This window comes from Apiospora hydei, assembly GCF_038363865.1.
Source record: "Apiospora hydei strain CBS 114990 chromosome Unknown utg000004l_segment0_segment0, whole genome shotgun sequence".
Taxonomy (NCBI): Eukaryota; Fungi; Ascomycota; class Sordariomycetes; order Amphisphaeriales; family Apiosporaceae; genus Apiospora; species Apiospora hydei.
Genome location: NW_027117363.1, coordinates 8,701,674 through 8,721,475, shown reverse-complemented (window position 1 = coordinate 8,721,475; position 19,802 = coordinate 8,701,674). Strand labels below are relative to the sequence as shown.

The following is a 19,802-nucleotide window of genomic DNA, read 5'->3' as shown; positions in this document are numbered from 1 at the left end:
GAGCTTGATAAAATACATACACCGAGTCAGTCAGTCGGTGAGTTGCTTAGGTACATAGTAGCTAAAGCTTGCGTATCTCGAGATCAATGTGTATTCCTCAAGTCCTAACGTCTTCAGCACTTACAATCCAAACCTCCATGCCTAGGTTCTGCAGAGAATAACCCTTGCTTTTCTTTTTTTCCCTTGACCATGTCGGACTGGAAAGGTATCGTGAAGAAAGGGTGGCATCCCGAAAAGGAGGGGACCACCTTAAGAGGCCAGGTCGTACGTCGTCTTACCCCGGCTCCTGCAGCAAACACCTCCTACATTACACTGCTGACTTTTATATGATGTATCGAACAGTCCGGGCTCCTGGGTCGCGGCGGGGACCAACCGGCCTCCCGGTCCGCCAACCATGAGGCGATGCCGATAACCTCCCTCAAAGACCCGTCAACCTTCGCACCACCCCCCGAAACGAACAGTAGCTCCACCGCCGTCGGTGCCCTACTCGACGACGACGACGGCGTCTGGCAAGCCTCCACCACCGCGGCCGGGGTCGGCATACCAAACCCAGCAACAGCAGGATGAAGGAGTGGACGAACCGGTTTCACCACCGAAGCCGTATAGAGTAAACACCACGGGGCTATCTACTTCGCACTTGCCACCCCCGCCGAGCCGAAGAGGCGATGGCCAGACGCCACCCCCGGTAGGGAGAGCACCACCGCCACTACCGCCATCCCGGGGCGGTTCTGCTGCTCCCCCGTCACTCCCTCCTCGACTACCCCCGCGCTCGGGTACCAGCTCTCCCGTTAACCGCGCCCAATCACCAGTCCATGCCCAACTCCCATCCGCCTCCTCCGGCAACCTGAACCAAGGCGCCGTCAGCAGACTAAGCCAAGCCGGCATCTCCGTCCCCGGGTTCGGCATAGGCAGCGGCAGCAAATCCTCCTCCTCCGCCACCACGCCGCCGCCCCCACCTGCGCGAACCGGATCCCCAGCAGCAGCAGCTTCAGCAGCAAGGCCTCCTCCCACATGAACGACCTGTCCGCCCGCTTCTCGCGACTCGGCAGCGGCGGCGGTTCCTCTTCTTCCCCTACCGCCAACAATACTGCCACGACTCCTACGGCGGAAGCACCAGCAAAGACGACCGGCTCGGTAAGCCAAGGCACCACCTGGGCCGAGAAACAAGCCGCCCTCCGCACCGCCTCCAACTTCCACAAGAACCCGTCCTCCGTCTCCTTCTCCGAAGCCCGCACCGCGGCCGGCACGGCCAACAACTTCCGGCAGCGGCACGGCGACCAGGTCGCGAGCGGGATGCGGACGGCCAACAGTCTAGGGCAAAAATTCGGGGTCGTGGCCCCGGCCGCCGCTGGCGCTGGTGCTGGTACTCAACAGCAGGAATCGGCCGGGATCAATAACAAGAGTCAAAGTACAGCGCAAACGACGGCCGGGCCAGGAAACGGGGCAGGAGGGATGATGGGCCAGCTCAGCAGCTCCTGAGTGCCGCCGTGGCCAAGAAGAAGCCGGCGCCGCCACCGCCACCGCCCAAGAAGAAGCCCGCGGTGTTGCCGCCGCCACCACCGCAGCGGCAAATTCAACCCTCCGTCGACGAGGACGATGCACCTCCGCCTGTACCGTTGAGCACGAGGCCCAAGTTTTAGTCTAAAGGGGCAACTTGGAGCTTCTATTGTCAAAGAATAGTGCTCACTATAGAAAAGGGGGGCCTTCAATTGATACATCCATTAACGATCCAACCAAATCCGTGGGTTGGATAAACATTGGCCGTAAAGCATTTTGTTCATAGCAATTTTACAGATGGTCAGGTCACGTATATATAAGCATATTGCAGATAGCCCTATAAGAATGAAAGCTCCAGGAAGGCCATATAAAATCAAGTCAGGATAAGAGGCGGGACTGCCATGCGGCCGGACGCCATCACAAGCCGGAAAACAGCACGTATTGTCTCGCATCTAAGGTTGGGTCACATACACCAGCTTGCCGTACGCACAGAGAGCAGAATGCGGCGGTTTTGAGCCGTGCTTGCTTTAGTCATCAATGCTTGAGATTTCGTAAGTTACCGTTGGCACTTTTGGCGACAGGCTAAGACTATATGACGAGCAATCGCATCATGGCGAAATTATCAAAAGCCTACCACCCCAAAGTTCCTTTTGTGTGGGTTTTTTTACCCGGTATATCCACGTTCCCATGCGCCCCGTCTCTTCGATTCAGGTTCTTAAACCTTCATCTCGTTCATGCCGTGCTTCCAGAAGGTGAAGTAAGGGGTCATACCATCCTCACGGTAGTTGACGAAGACCAACCTGTGAAAGAAAAGAAAGTTTAGTTGAAGAGTAAATAAAAACACCCAGGTGGAGGCTGAACTTACATGCACTTTCCGGCGGAGACATCGTTGTCCTCGTTATCGCTCATGTAGAAATCGTAGTCCTTGATGTTGGGGAGGATCTTCTTGGCGTAGGCCTGGGCCTTGGCCTTGAAGTCGTTAATCTCATCCTCGGACTTGCCCTTCTCGGCCATGGCGGCGGCAACGTTCTTCATGTACTCTGCGAAGCTCGTTAGTGTATGCCCGTTTTGAAGACCCAGAGACGGGGCGGATCGGGGGGATGCTTACTGCCAAGGTGACCAAGGTAGTCCTTCTTGTTGTACTTTCCGAGGTTGATCAGGCGGAAAGAGTACTCGATATCGAGCTTCTTCTCCTCGGAGTCGTCGGTACCCTCATCAGCCTCCTCGGCGGAAGCGTTGGCACCAGTGTCTGTACAGATGGCGGGGTTAGAATCAAGCAACGAGGGAGACAGCTTGAGAAAATGGCAAAAACGTACCGACGTTGACAGCGCCGATGGTGATCATCTTCGCGTCGGCCTCGTAGACAACGCCATCGACCTCCTTCAGGTCGTAGGAGTCCGAGATCAACTCGGCTCCGTTGAAGATATCCTGGATTGCGGGGTCAGTACGCCGAGGGTCGTGAGAGCGACCGAAGCCGTGTGGTGTTGCGCGGGGCGACCTACAGTGAAGATAATCATGTTGACGGTTGATTTGCTGAAGGAGAGATGTTGATGTAGAGGGTCAAAAAAGAGCGTTGGCAAGGGATGGCAAAGGGAGACGAAGGAGAGGGAAACAAGAAAAAGCCGTCGGTCGGGTATGGCTTCGTTGAAGTGGGAAAAATAATCCAGTCTAACGAGGGGCGGCTTTTGCCAAATGAGGGGCAGAGTCTGATTCTGGCTTTTCACCCCACAGGCGCACTCTCAAAGGCCATAGGCAGTGGTAGGGAGCAATAGAGGGGGCCCAGACCAGCATGCATGTGTGCAGTTAGAATTTTTGCACCTGGAAAGGCTGGCCTGGCCTGGCAGAAAAGATTAAAGTGGGGGCCCATCAGGCGCTGAACTCAGCATTGAATGGACAACAGCCAGCCAATGGAGGGGCTTCTTTCGATTTTGCTCTCTGAGCTCCCGGGCTGCTGTAGAGTCTTACTAGCGACACCCAGCTGCTTGTGCATCTTTACCACCTAAACAACCAGTCTTCCTTCTACGAATGGCCAACAGACATCAAGATGGCCATGGTTTCCAGTCATTATGTTCCAGTATACCACTTGAGCGATGCAGTTTCGACCGAGGTCAATATCGAGTTGGATAGCTTATGGTGCTAGATCTGGCTAGTTCGGGGTCCTGTAAAAGGCACTCTCACCAGACCCAAATGTCAAATGCTTCTGGTCTGAGTCTTTGGCTGCTAGCACTACATCCTGCATCCTTACATAACATCAACTATCCCTCTTGTGGGATAGCTGCGGACTCTACTGCACATCAATAAGGCAAAATTCGATGTTGGCTGCAAAAGGATGTACATTGCTAGAGGATGACTAGTGAGATTAGTGCATGTGGCGCTGGTATTGGCCGACTTCCAGCCTCAAATCTGATAGTTCCCAATATTCGCATTTGCGGCATCAATGCTGGAACATCTATCCATGGCTCGCTCGCGATTGGTGCCTTACGTACCCGAAGACGTAAGTTAAGCTGGCATCAGTGTGTGTAGGTTAATTATTCACTCGCAATGAAGAGGATAAATCTGGCACCGGCCATCTGATGCAAAATTGCACGCAATACCATGGAATACCGAAACCCAGCGTGTATCCCTTTTTACATAAGCGCACGCATCCCAAGTGGGTGCGGGCCTCAGTCGCGGCACTGATTGGTGTGCTGCTGAGATGCGGTACCACAAGTCCACACAATGCCATCCACATCGAGTTGGGATGACGGTTTGCCACCATCAATCGGACTTCATTTCAATTCATGAGCGGACGCATTGACTGCATCCTTAAAGCGTTATGAGCGAGAAATAAGCAGAACAGTGAAACTGATGATAGCGTGCAAAGCCAGCACATCGCCTCCTAATGAACATCTGCCCCCGATCGTGCCACTATTAGAAAGCCATCGTCAGACGTCTTCGCATTGCTGTGCTCCGTGCTGGCCTGCAAACTGCTGATTCGGAGTCCGGGAAGCACGGCTGGGCCGAGCAAGCGAGATTGATAAAGGAGACAGGCCCTCGGAGCCTCTCGGGGATAGAAAGGGAGAGCGACAGCAACAGTCATCATCCATCGATCGCATTGCGTCCATTGATCCATCTATTAGTATCGCATTGGGCATTTGACCCGATTAATCATCCGCATTATCCTCCTCGAGCTACCCCCAAATTGCTTCCCATCTACAACTCAAAAACTGCCCGACCCTTCGACAATCTTTCTAATCTCATTCACCTTTTTGCCATTGCCGTTTTGCCAAAGTCGTACACACTCCTTTTTCCTCCCGACCCTTCCGAAACCTTTCTATAATTGTCCACTCTCTGGGCCTGTCCACCCGCCCTGTAAACCACCAATACTACCCACCCATCCACCACCCGACACGACCCTGACGCGACTTGGGCATCTCTCTTTCTCTCGATGGACGTCGTCATGGCGGCCAACGTAACCCTGCCTGAGGCACTGCCTCCGCTGCCTACCTACGAACTCACAGAAGTCCAGAGCTTGATCCCCGGCGTCGACGATTTCTACGTATCGCTGATGGCGCCAGTCGTCGCATACTGGATCGTCTCGGGCATCTTCCACTTCATTGACACCTTTGACCTCTTCCCGCAATACCGCTTGCACACGCCCGCCGAGATCGCCTCCCGCAACCGTGCCTCACGATACGAAGTCTTCCGCGATGTCATCCTGCAGCAGATCATCCAAATGGGCGTCGGCGCGGTTCTGGCCTACCTCGACCCCCTGAGTACAACGGCAAGGAGGAGTACGATGTCGCAGTCTGGGCGACGCGCGTGAGACTCGCACAGAGAGCCCTGCCTTCCGTCCTCGCTGTTCTCGGTATCAACGCAAGCAGCATGGCCAAGAGCATGTCGGCGACGCACCCGCTGCTTGCCGGAGCTCTCTCGGGCGGCCACTACCCCTTCCTGACTACCGGATTGGCCGGACCTGATGGATCTACCGTTCCGGCTTTCGCCGCTTGGGAGATCGCTGTGGCCAAGGCTATTTTCTGGATGATTATCCCGGCTATGCAGTTCGGCATTGCACTCCTCTTCCTCGATACCTGGCAATACTGGCTGCACCGCATCATGCACACGAACAAGTGGTTGTATGGTATGTAGAAACTGCATGTTTGACTTGACTGAAATTCCGCTGACAAAATAACACAGCTACCTTCCATTCGCGCCACCACCGCCTATACGTGCCCTATGCCTACGGAGCCCTCTACAACCACCCCTTTGAGGGATTCCTACTCGACACCCTGGGCGCTGGTATTGCGTACAAGCTGTCCTTCATGACCGCGCGCCAGGGTATTGTCTTCTTCACCGCATCTACCATCAAGACTGTCGACGACCACTGTGGATACTCCCTGCCGTGGGATCCCCTGCAGCACATCTCGGCCAACAACGCGGCTTACCACGACATCCACCACCAAAGCTGGGGCATCAAGACCAACTTCTCGCAGCCCTTCTTCACCTTCTGGGACAGCTTCCTGGGCACCATGTGGAAGGGCGATACTTCGCTGAAGTACGAGCGATCGCGAAAGAACGCCGAGAATGCCGTTGTGGCCGAGACCAAGAAGGCCCAAAGCTCACCAAGCTCATAAGCTCTGTTCCAACAAACCACTTCGCACGAGTTTTGTGCGCTTCGCATGTATCTATACTAGGGGCTTTGCGCTTTTTTTGCGTCCGGGATTCAGGATACGGTTCTTGAGAGCAAGGAAACGGGCACAGCATACGAGGAGTTTTCTTCCATTTTCTTCTTGTTTTTGAGCGATGTTGTTCACGTCATCACTCGCCCAACTTTGAGTATTCCTGCGACTTATGTACTACACCCTTCGCTGTACACTTGAGATGGAGGATCCACACAGCATTCGCGACCAGCTGTCGCAGTATAACAGTATGATGAACGGACGAAGGACGAGAGACTGTCGGGACACAGGGACGATGGAAGGCTGCATGGGCAAACGTCACGGGACTGCTCAACACCACTTCTTGATGCGTACTTACGCATAATCATAATAAACCATGAATCAAGTAAAATACACATTTAATGATCACTTCCTAGGCGTCTTCTCTCCTATGAATACCACCAATAGATGCCTCGCCCAAGTTTCTAGGTATTGCTCTCTTCAACTCGATGCTTGCAAATCCAATGGTCAAGCTGATAAAGCACGGGCTAATTCGCTTCCACTTACAGGCGATGTTGTGCTGGGTATAAGTGAGTGCTTACTCAAGATGGTAACTCGTTCACCAATGACATGCACCGGTCTCACCACTGCATGTACGAACGGGACCATTAGGAACCCCCGAAAAACCCATGGATTACAACTCCACTACATAACGATCCGAGCGCTGCAGAGGCGGGAGAGCATCGATTGCAGCGGACTTAACCCGCAACTAGTCTTTAGCGAGTGACGTTTACGACGCTGCATCGTCATGGGTCTGAAGTATCGATTCGCTATACACACTTCGGCTCCCCGGGCTGGCCCTCTCAGTCGTTCCTTCCCCGGTCGCGTGATTGACTCAAATCATCGGGGAAGGAACACCTCCAGATAAGCAGGTCCCTCCAAATATTGCAGGTGTCTAAACCCGGGTGCCTTCCCCCAGAAGAGATTCCCAGTCTCTCCACCCTTCTCGTCTACCCTATATACTTCATCCAAAACAACACCGCCTCTTCATACGTCTTGCATTTCAGACCTACCAGTTACCCTAGAAATCACCTGCTACATCTTCTGCCAATTACATCAGCCCTGTTCGTTCAACGGCCCCAAAATGGATCTGAACAAGAACTACTCGCTCTTCTCCGTATGTGTAACCGATGTCCCTCCCGTCAATAACAATCATCTGTGTCACGGCTATGTACCTATTTTAGCTAACCTTGTGCCCTCGCCGTCCACCGGGAAAAGATCCCTCTCGCCTACATCATGGTGGTGGGTGCCGAGACGTATGGCAAGATGCTCGCTGTCAACCAGCTGGATACTGCCAACCCGCGCGAGTTCCACGAGACTATCAGTAAGAGCGACAAAGTCGACAAGATCGTAAGTCCATCTCGTCTGTCCCTCCCCGGGGCTTCTCCTCGGGCTCTTTTCCTCCTTGGTGGTGTGCAAGATGGTAGTTGGTAGTGAGTAAGTGGAGCCCGACGGGAAAGAGTCCGCGGCCCAGTTGCGGTGTTCCTGCCAAGCTCCAATGCATCGCAGCACGACATGCGAGAAGCGATGCTTCTACTACTTTACTACTGTAGCGATTGGAAGAATTCCGCCTTCTCGCTGTGTACCTGGCCCAGGAGGCTGGGCCAGGAGCATGCAGCTTTAGCGACGCATACATCATCGTCACTAATTACTACTACCTACTACAACCACTACTGCCCTCGCGAGCACCGGAAGACGGCAAGATAACTGACTGGCTGAATTATGGGGGTTACTAGACCAAAGGCCGAATTATGCGCAGCAAAGCTGCTGCATCCAACGGCTACGAGACATTGCCACTGTTCACTGGGGCCGTCATTGCCTCCAACATTGCTGGCGTGCCCGTGAGCACCATCAACATGCTGAGCTTCGCTTATCTCGGCGGCCGAGTAAGTGACACACATACGCGGAATTTTCTTAATATCCAGTTTCCTGTCCCTCCTTTTCCATTTCTTTGTAGCCGGGGCCTAGACGCTTCTCCCGCCTCCTTTGGAGGAAATTTGGGCCTCAAAATAGAAACAAGGAAAATTACGGAGACATTTCGAGGTACTGTGCCGACTCAAAAGGATGAAACTGCTAATCTCGATCACTTACAGGCCCTGTTCAACTTCATCTATATTCGCCTACAGGACAACAGGAAGTTCGCATCAGCCAGAAGCCTCGTATGGATGGCCAGCATCGGCTGCTGGTTTACCCTCTATATCCAGGCCGGCCTGAGAGCCATGCAAGCTAGCTAGGCAATTTCCTGGTTTCGTCTTCTTCTCTGCTCTCTTGCCGGTCGACCAGTCTTACCACGGATGGTTTGTATCAAGTATTATATATATGCTGTGCAAGGATAACTTCCCCCTTCGCGGAGAGCTTGTGCTTCTCCAGATCTATTCGCGGCGGGTTGAGGCTCGGATTGGGCAATGACGGATGGACCTGCGTTTCTCAGTCGACGCTGTGTCGCCATATTGTTGCACAACATTGAGCTGTATTGTTACGTTGCCGAGTGTTGCCTTTTGTTTGGCAGTGTCACCCTGTACAATACTTCTTATGAAGGATTCGACGCGTTCGCAACTTCACTCTATATCATGACAACAAACGCTACTCATCGCTTTTTCGGTGTGACTTCCTGCTACGTGTCCATATACCGTGCAGTGGGCGCAACGTGATCCTGGGTATTCCCCGTGAATTGCAACTTCTCAGGTATGCCTGTCCCAAGGAAACTCCCGAAACACAATCGGCCTCGCTTGTATTACTCTATCACCGGTTTTTCGAGCGTGGTAGAGAGTCCAACTTGCCTCCTCCGTCCTAGCCGGATGTTGTGTCTCCGTCTGTAAGACGACATCGGACGACTTCATTTTGATGATACTAAGAAGAAGCTGGAAATGGCAAATTGGCGAAGCTGGTCCTTCAGCCTGAGCCGAGACTTTTCTTGCCCGTGGAGCAAACCGTCTATGGGGATACAGGCTATTGTTTGCCCAGCACCTCGTTCGACGTGTTGACGACAATGTTGACGTACTCCTGAGAACCGGGAGAACCTGGCGGGGGCTCTGTACCCTGGCGGCTCAACAGATATATTCCGCCACAAGCTCCCTCCATAGAGTGAGTCTCTCTCTCGCCTGATACGAGATCACCCGCACGTAACTTTCGGGTTCTGACAAGTCTAGACGGGCAGCCTTTTACCTCTCCACCTCGCTCTCATATTAGCAGCGTCTTCTGCCTGCTTGGCCACTGCCCACTACCCCCTGATCCGACCCCGTGTTGCTCTTCACCCTTGCCCGCTAGGCAGTAGACTCTCTCGTCTGCAGCCATGCTCGTCCCACTCCTGCTCGCATTGCCTCTGGGCATCCTGGGCCTGGCCATGCCGCCCAGGGAAACCGCCTCGCCTGGGCTGCAGCCGCGCGACGCCCCGCCCGTCGTCCAGGTCATGACCATGACCTGCCTCCTGCCCGGCGAGGAGGAGACGAGCAGCAGTAGCAGCAGCAGCAGCACGACTTCGTCGTCGTCCGACGGGTGGTCCTGGAGCCCCGATTCGAGCTCGAGCATGTCGTCGTCTTCGACGTCGGGCGTGGACGATTGTTGGTACTGGGGCAACTGCTCTTCTTCCTCGGCGCCCTACCCCGCCTCGTCGGCGTCGTCGTCGTCGGTGCCCGACTGGTGCGAGCTTTTCGGCTGGGACTGTCCTGGTAGTTCTTCCTCGTGGTATTGGCCCATGCCAACCGCGTCGTCGTCGTCGGTTGCTGCCTGTGACGAGTACGACCCGTACTGCTCGTACACTGCCTCCGCTACCGGCAACCCCTGGTCATCGGCGGCGGCTCCGCCTCCGTCTCCGTCTCCGTCCCCGACCCCGTCGGCGTGCGACCCGTGGGCTGGCGAGCACTGCTCCTTCTTCACCATCCAGACGCCCCCCGTCATTTCCGTCCCCTCGTCGACGTCCGACTGGTTCGCGGCCTCGAAGACGAGCCGTCCGTTTGTGCCTTCTCCGGGACGGGAGACTACGATCCGGGGGACTGGGTCGGCGTCGTTTACTACCCTCGTCAGCTCCAGGGATTCTTCTTCTGCTGTCCCTGCTTCTGGATCTGATTCTTCCTCTTCGTTCTCGGTCACGTTTCACCATTCGTCACATCATCAAGAGTCGACGCGTACGACCAAGGGCGTCACCACCTCTGTGCCCCACCACATCCTCCCGCCCATGATCGGGGACCTGTCCCAGAAGCAGAAGAGAGCCGCACCACCACCGCCACCAGCCCCAGCCCCGAGAAACGCGAACGGTCTCTACAAACGACCGAGCAGCGACCGCATCCGCAACGTCCGCGCCGTCGAAAAGCGCTGGACCGAGACCATCGTCATCGGCGTCAGCACGGACGGCACGCCCGTCTACACGTCGACCGAGTACCCCGCCGCCGACGAGTCGTCCTCTTCGTCCACGTCTACTTCGTTCTTCTCGGCCAGTGGTGGCGGTGCGGTCGTCACGCCGGCGCCGCAGTGGATCTCGGTCTCGCCGTCGTCGAGCATTCGGTGCGACGATACGTTTTGCAGCGATGGGAGCTCGTGGTGCATGTACTGGGCGGGGTTACGTCGTGGGATGCGTCTAAGGGGGCGGTGCCGGGGAGGAGCGGACGACTATTGGGACTTGTTGAGGGGGGTGATAGAGGTGGAAAGGAAAGGTGGAATGGGGGAAGGGGTAATGTGAAGGAAGTGCTTGGGAGTCATGAAAGGGGATGTGGTAGAATAAAAACAAAAAGTTGAGAAAGGGGGTTGGTAATTGGCGCAGCCATTTGGGCTGCGGCGGGTTTTGGACGCTCCCTATTTGAATTTCACTCCACTGTCTGTTGCTTAATGCTAAATGGTGTGATGATAGTGTATCATGGGCATGGGTTTGAAGATGAGCTACTATATCATCAAGTTCGCTCGTTCACTGACTAGGTGGGCGGAATATAGTCTTCTAATACAGACCATTGATCGGGGATGGTGAACTCGCTTCTCTTTGGCAAAAGGTCGTGGTGACAAATGTCCTGCTCGCTTATCTTGGTGACTGGGCCATCGAGGACATGTGAGCACCACTTTACTACCGGTTTATGTAGTGTCGCGACTTGATTCTTGATGTACGTAGATGGAGGTTGCTTGATTGAATGTTTTGAACAACAAATTTCAGGAGAATGATGCTGATATAGAGTGCATACGTACGGAAAACCTAATACACCATATATACTTCCCCCATATAGTCTTGCCCCTATTCTCATCTCTCTCTGTTTACATAATCCCTTCTGGTCCCTCGATAATTCCCTATTTACTCACCCAAGCGCCGACTGGAAAATGTCGATCACCTCGTATCCCCTTCCACGCCTTCTCCACGAGCCTTAAGTCTCCAGCCTCAAGCGGCCGGACCCCTGACGGCCGTAGTGATAGCGCCGCTCTCGATGTACACGCCCGAGAAGTAAAAGTCCTCGGTCGCGTCGCTGTAGCCCGAGCGCGGCAGCTCCAGGACCCCCAGGTGCCAGTCGGCGCCGTTGGACGACGTCGAGGCCGCGGCGGGCTTGACCACCTGCGTCAGGGGGCGCCGCCCTCGGAGTGCCAGAAGCCGACGGTGTTGGCCGAGAAGTCCTAGATGACCAAATGTTACTTATTACTCTTCTTGAGAATCAGATAAGGGCGACAGTGCTTACAATCTCGTAGGCGACGTTGTGCCAGACCCCCGCCTTCCACTCCGTCTTCCACTTGCTCTGCTGCGAGATCATGAACTGCAGGTTCGGGTTACTCGTCCCGCTCTCGCCCGAGATCCAGCCGTACTTCATCTCGGTGAAGTGCGACTCAAAAAAATTGATCTGATGCTCGCGGTTGACCGAGGGGGCGTTGGTGTCCTTGCGCATCATGCTGAAGTGGTACCAGACCTTCCCCTTGTTGATGCCCGCGCTCGTCTGCGGAATCAGCTCCGTCCGCCGCATGTTCTGCCCGTTCCAGTACGCGGTGCCGTCGAGGGTGAACCGGGCGCCCTGCTTCGAGGCCGTGTCGTTGGGGTTCTTGTAGTCGGGCGAGAGGTTGACGTACTTTTCGACCGTGCCGGAGCCGTGGATGTAGTACTGGTAGGGGCCTACTTGGTTCCCCTTTTCAATTGAGACATGGCATCAGAGTTAGCTAGTCTGCTCCTCCGTGCTATGATTGTGTTGTGTGCAGGAACAACTGGAGTTGATGCGACATACCCAGGACCACTTGTTCAGATCGGCCGAGGTGCTGAAGTCGTTGAAGCGTCCGTCCCAGATGACGGCCGCGCTGGCCAGCTGGGCGAGAAGGGGCGTGAAGCACTTCATGGTGAAATATATGATACCGCCTCTCTGGATCAAAATGATGCTATTCTTGAGCGCGTGTGTGAAACTACAGCGTGGTCTGTTACAGCGAGTGTGCGTGCGTTGCAATATCGTGGGAACCGTTACTATGCCCGGCGGCGGCGTTGTAGGGAACACCTCTACCACTTATATATACCCGCGCCACAGTAGACCGCAAAGCACATAATCCATAACCGGATGGGGTCGCATCTCTACACTTCCACCGAATCTGAATACACAAATATATCGCGGCGTTGAGCCTCCGGGGCTGCTGTAAGTCGTATACAATGTGGAGCCTGGCACTGTTGCTGGTTTTAGCCGGATTTATCAAGTCGAAACAGGAGGGTGATGTTCCTGATCGACACGGGAACTGCGTCAATCAGACCAATGGACGGCCGTGGAAACTGACCAATGCTACCCCTTTCGGTGCAGTTGGGACCTGACTGCATCTGCTTGCCCGGAAAGGAAGGGAAACAAGCCGATGGGCACAACAGTAAGCAGTTTTATGCTCTTGATATTGGACATGATTCCTATTGAACTGTTTGGTATTTTTTAATACTGTATTTCTCTAGGTACTTCCCATTTCGTAAGTCATATATGTTACCCAACGCCGAGGGTTCCAGACTACCCAACGCCATGTCCCTCCGTCCACCCATTCCTTTCCCAACACCGCATACCGCTCATGTTTAAGTTATCCTGCGAGCATTGGTTTAGTACTCCAGACCTGCGCCAAAGCTGGTGCTTCTTGCAATACCTGCTCTCGACATACTGGTCCGGGGCTCATCCATGCTCTTCTTGCTGTTATCCGTAGCCAACAGTCCTTCCTCTTCCTCGTTTCCGACCAACGCCTCGACCGGGGGCAGATCGTCCTCGATCAGGTGCACGAACCAGGCCGCGATGAGAGTGAAGATGCCGCCGAGCGCGAGCACGACGGCGATGCTGTGGTCACCAGGGACTCCCCGGGGCTTCTGGAAGACCTTGAAGATTATGCTAGATCCAATCGTGGCCAGGATCTGGGGCGAAGCAATAGCCATGTTGTGAATGCCCAGGATGACGCCTGCCTTGTCCGTATCATCGTCCTGTAACGCGCTTTCTCCATCCAGTAGGGCATTAGGGCCCGAAGGGTCGCCACGAACATGAGCCTCCATTTGCTGCTTCCTCAAACGAGCGACGGCATCCCGGCGACTGATCTCAGCACTGATGATGGCCCACGGCGCCCATAGAGTCAAGGCCCACGTGATGCCCACAAGTCCGATAAGGGCAGTTGCTGCCTCGACTGATCGGACGAGTACCGTGCAGAACATGGCGCCAGAGAAGAGGATGTGAGAAAGCATCCAAGCCCGACGAAGGGTGAAGCCGGGGATGACCAGATAATCTAACCATGACTTCTTGGGAGACTCGGGGTGGATGAAGACACCGGGTACTTCAGCTGGCGCATTGCCGATGGCGGCGCTGTCGTAGGTCGGCGCGATGAAGAACGGAAGTAATACATTCGTAGCCAAACTGCAAATGGCAAAGATGAGGAGGGCAAAGGTGCCCACTCGCGTAGCTTCCTCGTATAGACGGTCGAGCTCCTTCGGGGTCATGTGGGGGTTGGCCTCCAGGAAAGGTTCGATGTAGATTTCTCCAATATAGGACGAAGTGTAGAACAGCATGGGGAAAAACCCAACCCAAGCGCAGAACTGCACGGTGCATACTTTCCTGATCTGAGGCGGCAATCGCTTGATCGACGTAAAGATGGTGTGGAAGAAGGCCATTATGCCCGCTTGTCCCTTCGCAGCAGGTCCGTCAAGGTTGGGGTCCCTCTCATGGACCAAGACAACGCTCACAAAGATCGTCAAGCAGAGTGAAATGCTAGCAATAGCGCAAAGCACCTTGAACTGGGTATCGCCCAACCACCCGACGTACCTTGGGAGGTCGACGTATCCAGCACAGTAGCCCAGGATGTTGCCAAATCCCACGATCCTGCTGGCCATGGAGTTTGCCGCCTCTAGTTTCAGTGTTAGCTCTGGAAAGGGGTATCGAGTATACTAGGAATAATCAATGACAACTTACCTTGTTGATGTGTTGGCGCGCAGTCAACAATAAAGGCTCTGATCGCGGCTTGGACTAGACGGGCACCGCTGTCAGAATTTCTCTTCTTCTCGGAGTTTTTGCAATGCGCTAGGATTGTAATACATACCCGTGTTGATGGCGACATCCAAGATGTACACCCAGGCCACCGCGACCACAATGATAGACACCTTGACCCCGTCTGACTCCGGATCAGCACCAAAGACACTAAGGAAACCTCCGACGATCTCCCTGGTCCAGGAGAGAAACATCAGCGACAACGCTGTCGCGATCGCACCGCCAACCATGAAAGGCTTCCTCTTGCCCCAGCGAATGCGACAGTTGTCGCTCAACATGCCGATATAGGGCTGGACCAGGGTACCAGTCAAGGGTCCAGCGATCCAGACGAGGGCCATCAGGGACTTGCTAAGGCCGAGCGAAAGCAGGTAGGGCGAGCCGTTGGAGAGCTCGACGGACCATGCGATCTGCAGACCTCCGATGCTTATCGTCAGGAGGATGAGGTACCAGACGCTCTTAGTCCTCTGGGCCTCCTCCTCGCTGTCATCGCGCCCTCCTGCTGGTATCATCGGGTCGGCGAAGTCATCGCGCCCCGCATCGACGGGCGAAAGCAGAGGGGAGTGTTCGTTGTTGGGCGCTTCCAAGCCGCCCGCGAAGTCTTGGGCTAGGGTGCTGCCCGATAGGTCGACATTTCCGGTTTGTTGTTGGTTGGGGGTTGAGGTCGTCGTCTGGCCGGAGGGGTAGGACTTGGGGTTTCGTCGAAGCAGCAGTGGACGAAGAGCTTGACGACGGAGAGCTCGACGATGGCGAGACCATGCTTACTCGAGCAAGCGATGGAAGAGGTGGCGGAGATGAGAGTGGTGGTGCAGTTTAGTTTCAGCGCGACAAGATAGTACCGACCATATTGGGTTTGTTAGTGCGTGGCTGGCTTGGGTATATATGCCACGAGATGGTGCAAAGGGGTACTGGAGAAGTTGGTCTTGTGATGGATCGATCAGTGGCAGTTGGCAGCGATGGAAACGGCGTCACGCGATGGGGATTTTGACGGGTGATCGGGGGAGAGGAGGATGTCCTGTCCACGAGATTAACCAGGTAGAGAGCTTGGGTGGAGGTGGGGCCCCGGATCCGCGGGCTATTGGTATCCAAGGAGGAGGACTGGCTAAGTATGCAACGGCGGCACAGATTGACCCGTTTGCATGCAGAAAACTCGATATCACTAGCAGATGGATGGGGGAATGATGCACAACGCGGGGAGAAAACGCAGAATTACTGCTGGGTTATATAGACTACCAAGGGGATAGATTAGAGTTGGTTACTTAAATAGAAGTGACGATGTTCTGGAGTATTGCGTTGCGTCTTGAATCTTGAACTGATACCTAAGCCCCCAGTCGAGCTGGCTATTGAGAGTTGTCTCTCTCTCACCCCAGTCCCCAAGGCCCAAGGCCCAACCGATGTGCCGAGGGGGAGCCTACACCAGTTGGAGTTTAGCTGCAGGAACGGAAACGGGGATCCCTTCTTCAGCTCCGGCGATTGATCGAGCGAGCTCGAGCTCCTCCTCCACTGCGGGCAGGCGGGCAGGCGGGTTGGCGGGCTCTCTTCTCAGGTCAGGCCAGGCCTGGTCCAGTCCATTCTGGCAGGCCCTTTGGCTTGTGGTAGTGGTTGAAGACCCATCCAATATCTAGCTTAAATCATCCGGCCTATCTATCCGACCAGGCTTCAAGGTTCCATCTACCAGCACACACAGACACCCGCTCGGTTACTCGTACTCTCTCAACGTCGCTCACATATATCGACCGCAGCGGACTGCCCAACAGGCCAGCAAGGCGAAGTACTATTTCGAAAGATACATCTTCGTCCAATGATGATGAGGACATATTTGTTTGCACCACCACCTCTTCGGCATCGGCTTGGGAGAGGGGCTGGCTCCTTGGCCAAGCTTCGACCAGATTAAGCTCATTGCAGTGCTGTAACCCTGCCCAACTGTGATGATACATGACACCCGCCGATGCTTTTCTGCACATAGGTAGGGAACGTGTAAATGTTGAGTCATGGGCAACTTCACCATTGTGTCGTATAAGTAGCGACAGGCCTCGACATAGGTCAGGTAGATATCCAAACACGCCGTGCGCTGAATAAGGGTGCAAGGGAGCAAGTAATGAGAAGAACAAGTGGGAACGGCCCAGCCATGATTGGGCAGTCTTCAATTAATGCGAGCAGGGCCACTGCTATAGCGGCTGTTAGGGCAGCTACAGCAGCTACAGGGCTTCTGCAGGGCTACGATGCTAGGTACTTAAGTACGTACTGACAATTACGTGGCTGCAGCTTGCGCGAACTGCCAAATTGTCTTGGCCACCTTCAGGCAATCGCAACAGATCCGACTCCGACAAGGACAAGACAAGTCATCGGCGCTGCTTTGGTGATAGCTGGCATTTCAAGATCCTCCAGCACCAGCACCAGCCAACAATTAAACACACACGCTCTCCGACCGGTAAATCCCACACGGAGCGCCCTCATACCACCGACGCTGTACCACCACACACCGACCCTAGCATGCTGCTGTCATGGTCCAATTGATGCGCTTGCTAATGACCGGAATTCCACTCTCGACCCAGGCCCTCATACTGTTGGATCACCAACCATTCCCGACCTGAGCAACGAACCCCGTCCACCATGTTGCCTGCTATAGCTGGCGCGGCTTTCGAGCTTGCCCGTATGTCGCCTCCTCGCTGTGCCAATCTTCATGTACTTCACCGTGCATCAGCTTAGCTAACCATGGCTATTACGTACAGGGCGCGCCGCCGACGAGAGCGATCCTGAAGGTGCGACTCCCCCGCTCAACTCGACCCAACACATCGTGAAACCTCAAAACTAACGTCGCGGGCAGGAGGCGAAGGAACCAAGGAAGAAATCGCTTCATCATGGGCCATCTTCATCAACATCATGCTGCTGATGCTGTCCCTCTTCACAAGCTACATCCTGCAGCAGAAGAAGGTGCAGGCCATACACGAGACCGTCATCTCCATCTTCGCAGGTACGTCGTGGACGAAGATATACTCTTTGCTGGGAGGAAGGCAGCTTCTAACATCAATGGCTACTACCCAGGCATGACGGTGGGATTGATCCTCAGAGTAACGTCCCAAACCGAGATCCGACAACTCGCTATCTTCGACTTTCAGATCTTCTTCAACCTGCTTCTCCCGCCCATTATTTTGAACTCGGGCTATGAGTTGCACCAGGCCAACTTCTTCCGCAACATCGGAACTATCCTGACCTTCGCCTTCGCGGGGACATTCTTGTCTGCCGTCGTGATTGGCCTGCTGTTATATCTCTATACTCGCCTGCCTATCGAGCCCATTTCTATGAGTTTCGTCGATGCCATTTCAGTTGGCGCTACGCTGTCCGCCACCGACCCGGTGACGATTTTGGCTATATTCAACAGCTACAAGGTTGACCCGAAACTATACACCATCATCTTTGGCGAGTCCATCTTGAACGATGCCATTGCCATTGTCATTTTCGAAACCGCCCAGAACTACAAGAGCGAGGAGGCCGCTAAGTACGGTGTCTTTGCCTTTATGAAGGGTGTGGGCGAATTCTTGGTGGTTTTCTCCGTCAGTCTGGCTATAGGTGTTCTTGTCGGCATAGCGACCGCCATCATCTTGAAGTTCACCTATATTAGACGCTACCCCCACATTGAGAGCTGCCTAATCGTTTTGATTGCCTACTCGAGTTATTTCTTCTCCCAAGGGTGTGGCATGTCCGGTAAGAGGAAATTGCCTAGGCCCTGTTGACTTCTAAAGCTGATCTTGTCGCAGGTATCGTGTCACTGCTGTTCTGTGGAATCACACTTAAGCATTATGCTTACTTCAATATGTCGCGCCGCACACAGCTCAGCACCAAATACATCTTCCAGGTGCTCTCCCAGTTGTCCGAAAACTACGTCTTCATTTATCTTGGATTGTCGCTTTTCACAGATAACGAGCTCGTGTTCCAGCCACTCCTCATTATTATCACAGTAATATCAGTTTGTGCTGCACGATGGGTCGCGGTCTTCCCACTTTCGAAAGCGATCAACTGGGTTATCAGCTACCGTGCGCGCCGCAGGGGCCAAGAGGTTGCTGAGGAGTTGCCGTACAACTACCAAGCTATGCTATTCTGGGCTGGGCTGAGAGGTGCGGTCGGTGTTGCTTTGGCTGCTTTGCTGACAGGACCAAACTCTTACCCCCTGAAAGCAACTGTCCTGGTCGTGGTGGTGTTGACTGTCATCATATTCGGCGGAACGACGTCTAGAATGCTGGAAATTCTGGGAATACGCACTGGCGTTGTGGAAGAGGTGGATAGCGACGACGAATTTGATATCGAAGCGGCCCCCGGAGGCTCTTACTACAAGCGATCTGGTACAGGCATTGGTTATACGCCACGTGCCAGGAACGGGTCTGTGGCCCTGAGCCGCGTCGATTCTAGCGGCAAGCGACCGAAACAGGCGGAGCGGGGAAGTTATGTGTCGGGGTCTAGGTCTCCCTCCGTCTTCCCTCGACCCGCCAGTCTGAGTCGGAAGAACACGAAGAGCCAGTCGTTGGATGATGCCGAGCGGGGCGACCTGCTTGGCCCCAGCAGCAGCTTGACGGACTCGGATCTGGGAAGTGACGTTGACACCTCGGATTTGCCGCCGCCGGCCCGCAAACCGCCCCGAAGGAAGTCGAGCCCCGTGCTGACGCCCGGCGGCACATCCGAAGAAGAGGACGCCGTCTTCTCCTATCCGACGTCCGGGGCCAGGAACCCCGCGCCCGTCACCGCCTCCTCGGCCATCCGGCAGCTCCTGACCTCGCACGATCCTCAGGCTTTGTTCCGACAGCTGGACGAGGACTTCATCAAGCCGACGCTGTTGTTGGACGGCCCGGGAGGACCAGGCGGACCCGGCGGTGGCAATGGGCCGCGTGATGATGATCACCATGCTGCTGGACCGAGTTAGAAACACGATTGACTGGGTACGTATGGAAAGGGGAAGTAAAGGGGGAGGTCCGAAGGGTAAAGGAGGCCGGGTCTTCCTTGTTAAATGATAACGAATGAACAAGGAAAGCATGTCTCCCTTCTTCTTCCGTCGCTCATACCCCTGCGGCATTCTGGGCGGCGTTCCGGGGTTGATATTCATCGATTTCTGAGAATATACTTTTACATTAGTTCTAGAGAAGAGCGTAGATTAGTTTGTAGCGAATCTGCCTACTTAGGAGGG

At 54.6% G+C, this 19,802-nt stretch overlaps 8 protein-coding genes across 8 annotated transcripts; 5 read left to right on the top strand and 3 right to left on the bottom strand.

Moving 5' to 3' along the window:
- Positions 1–189: 189 nt before the first annotated feature.
- PG997_005213 (uncharacterized protein) lies at positions 190–1,640 on the top strand (the record flags this gene model as incomplete). The annotated part of the gene is made up of 4 exons (XM_066809528.1): positions 190–264; positions 425–859; positions 913–1,408; positions 1,465–1,640. 4 exons carry the CDS (start codon positions 190–192, stop codon positions 1,638–1,640), a joined length of 1,182 nt encoding a protein of 393 aa, XP_066673146.1.
- Positions 1,641–2,212: 572 nt separating this feature from the next.
- PG997_005212 (Mss4-like protein) lies at positions 2,213–3,014 on the bottom strand (the record flags this gene model as incomplete). The annotated part of the gene is made up of 5 exons (XM_066809527.1): positions 2,213–2,297; positions 2,363–2,537; positions 2,606–2,746; positions 2,814–2,925; positions 3,000–3,014. 5 exons carry the CDS (start codon positions 3,012–3,014, stop codon positions 2,213–2,215), a joined length of 528 nt encoding a protein of 175 aa, XP_066673145.1.
- Positions 3,015–4,936: 1,922 nt separating this feature from the next.
- On the top strand, positions 4,937–6,110 carry PG997_005211 (C4-hydroxylase; the record flags this gene model as incomplete). The annotated part of the gene is given in 3 exon segments (XM_066809526.1): positions 4,937–5,270; positions 5,285–5,617; positions 5,674–6,110. The coding sequence occupies 3 exon segments, from the start codon at positions 4,937–4,939 to the stop codon at positions 6,108–6,110; spliced, it is 1,104 nt and encodes a 367-aa protein (XP_066673144.1).
- A 1,320-nt stretch (positions 6,111–7,430) lies between these two features.
- Positions 7,431–8,428, top strand: PG997_005210 (uncharacterized protein; the record flags this gene model as incomplete). Its single annotated transcript, XM_066809525.1, has 3 exons — positions 7,431–7,544; positions 7,931–8,080; positions 8,288–8,428. The coding sequence occupies 3 exons, from the start codon at positions 7,431–7,433 to the stop codon at positions 8,426–8,428; spliced, it is 405 nt and encodes a 134-aa protein (XP_066673143.1).
- A 1,058-nt stretch (positions 8,429–9,486) lies between these two features.
- On the top strand, positions 9,487–10,869 carry PG997_005209 (uncharacterized protein; the record flags this gene model as incomplete). Its single annotated transcript, XM_066809524.1, has 1 exon — positions 9,487–10,869. One exon carries the CDS (start codon positions 9,487–9,489, stop codon positions 10,867–10,869), a length of 1,383 nt encoding a protein of 460 aa, XP_066673142.1.
- Positions 10,870–11,550: 681 nt separating this feature from the next.
- Positions 11,551–12,484, bottom strand: PG997_005208 (uncharacterized protein; the record flags this gene model as incomplete). Its single annotated transcript, XM_066809523.1, has 3 exons — positions 11,551–11,721; positions 11,843–12,280; positions 12,377–12,484. The coding sequence occupies 3 exons, from the start codon at positions 12,482–12,484 to the stop codon at positions 11,551–11,553; spliced, it is 717 nt and encodes a 238-aa protein (XP_066673141.1).
- A 725-nt stretch (positions 12,485–13,209) lies between these two features.
- On the bottom strand, positions 13,210–15,472 carry PG997_005207 (general alpha-glucoside permease; the record flags this gene model as incomplete). Its single annotated transcript, XM_066809522.1, has 4 exons — positions 13,210–14,507; positions 14,555–14,608; positions 14,682–15,350; positions 15,466–15,472. The coding sequence occupies 4 exons, from the start codon at positions 15,470–15,472 to the stop codon at positions 13,210–13,212; spliced, it is 2,028 nt and encodes a 675-aa protein (XP_066673140.1).
- Positions 15,473–17,239: 1,767 nt separating this feature from the next.
- Positions 17,240–19,541, top strand: PG997_005206 (uncharacterized protein; the record flags this gene model as incomplete). Its single annotated transcript, XM_066809521.1, has 5 exons — positions 17,240–17,279; positions 17,359–17,388; positions 17,454–17,600; positions 17,645–18,331; positions 18,385–19,541. 5 exons carry the CDS (start codon positions 17,240–17,242, stop codon positions 19,539–19,541), a joined length of 2,061 nt encoding a protein of 686 aa, XP_066673139.1.
- Between the last annotated feature and the right edge of the window lie 261 nt (positions 19,542–19,802).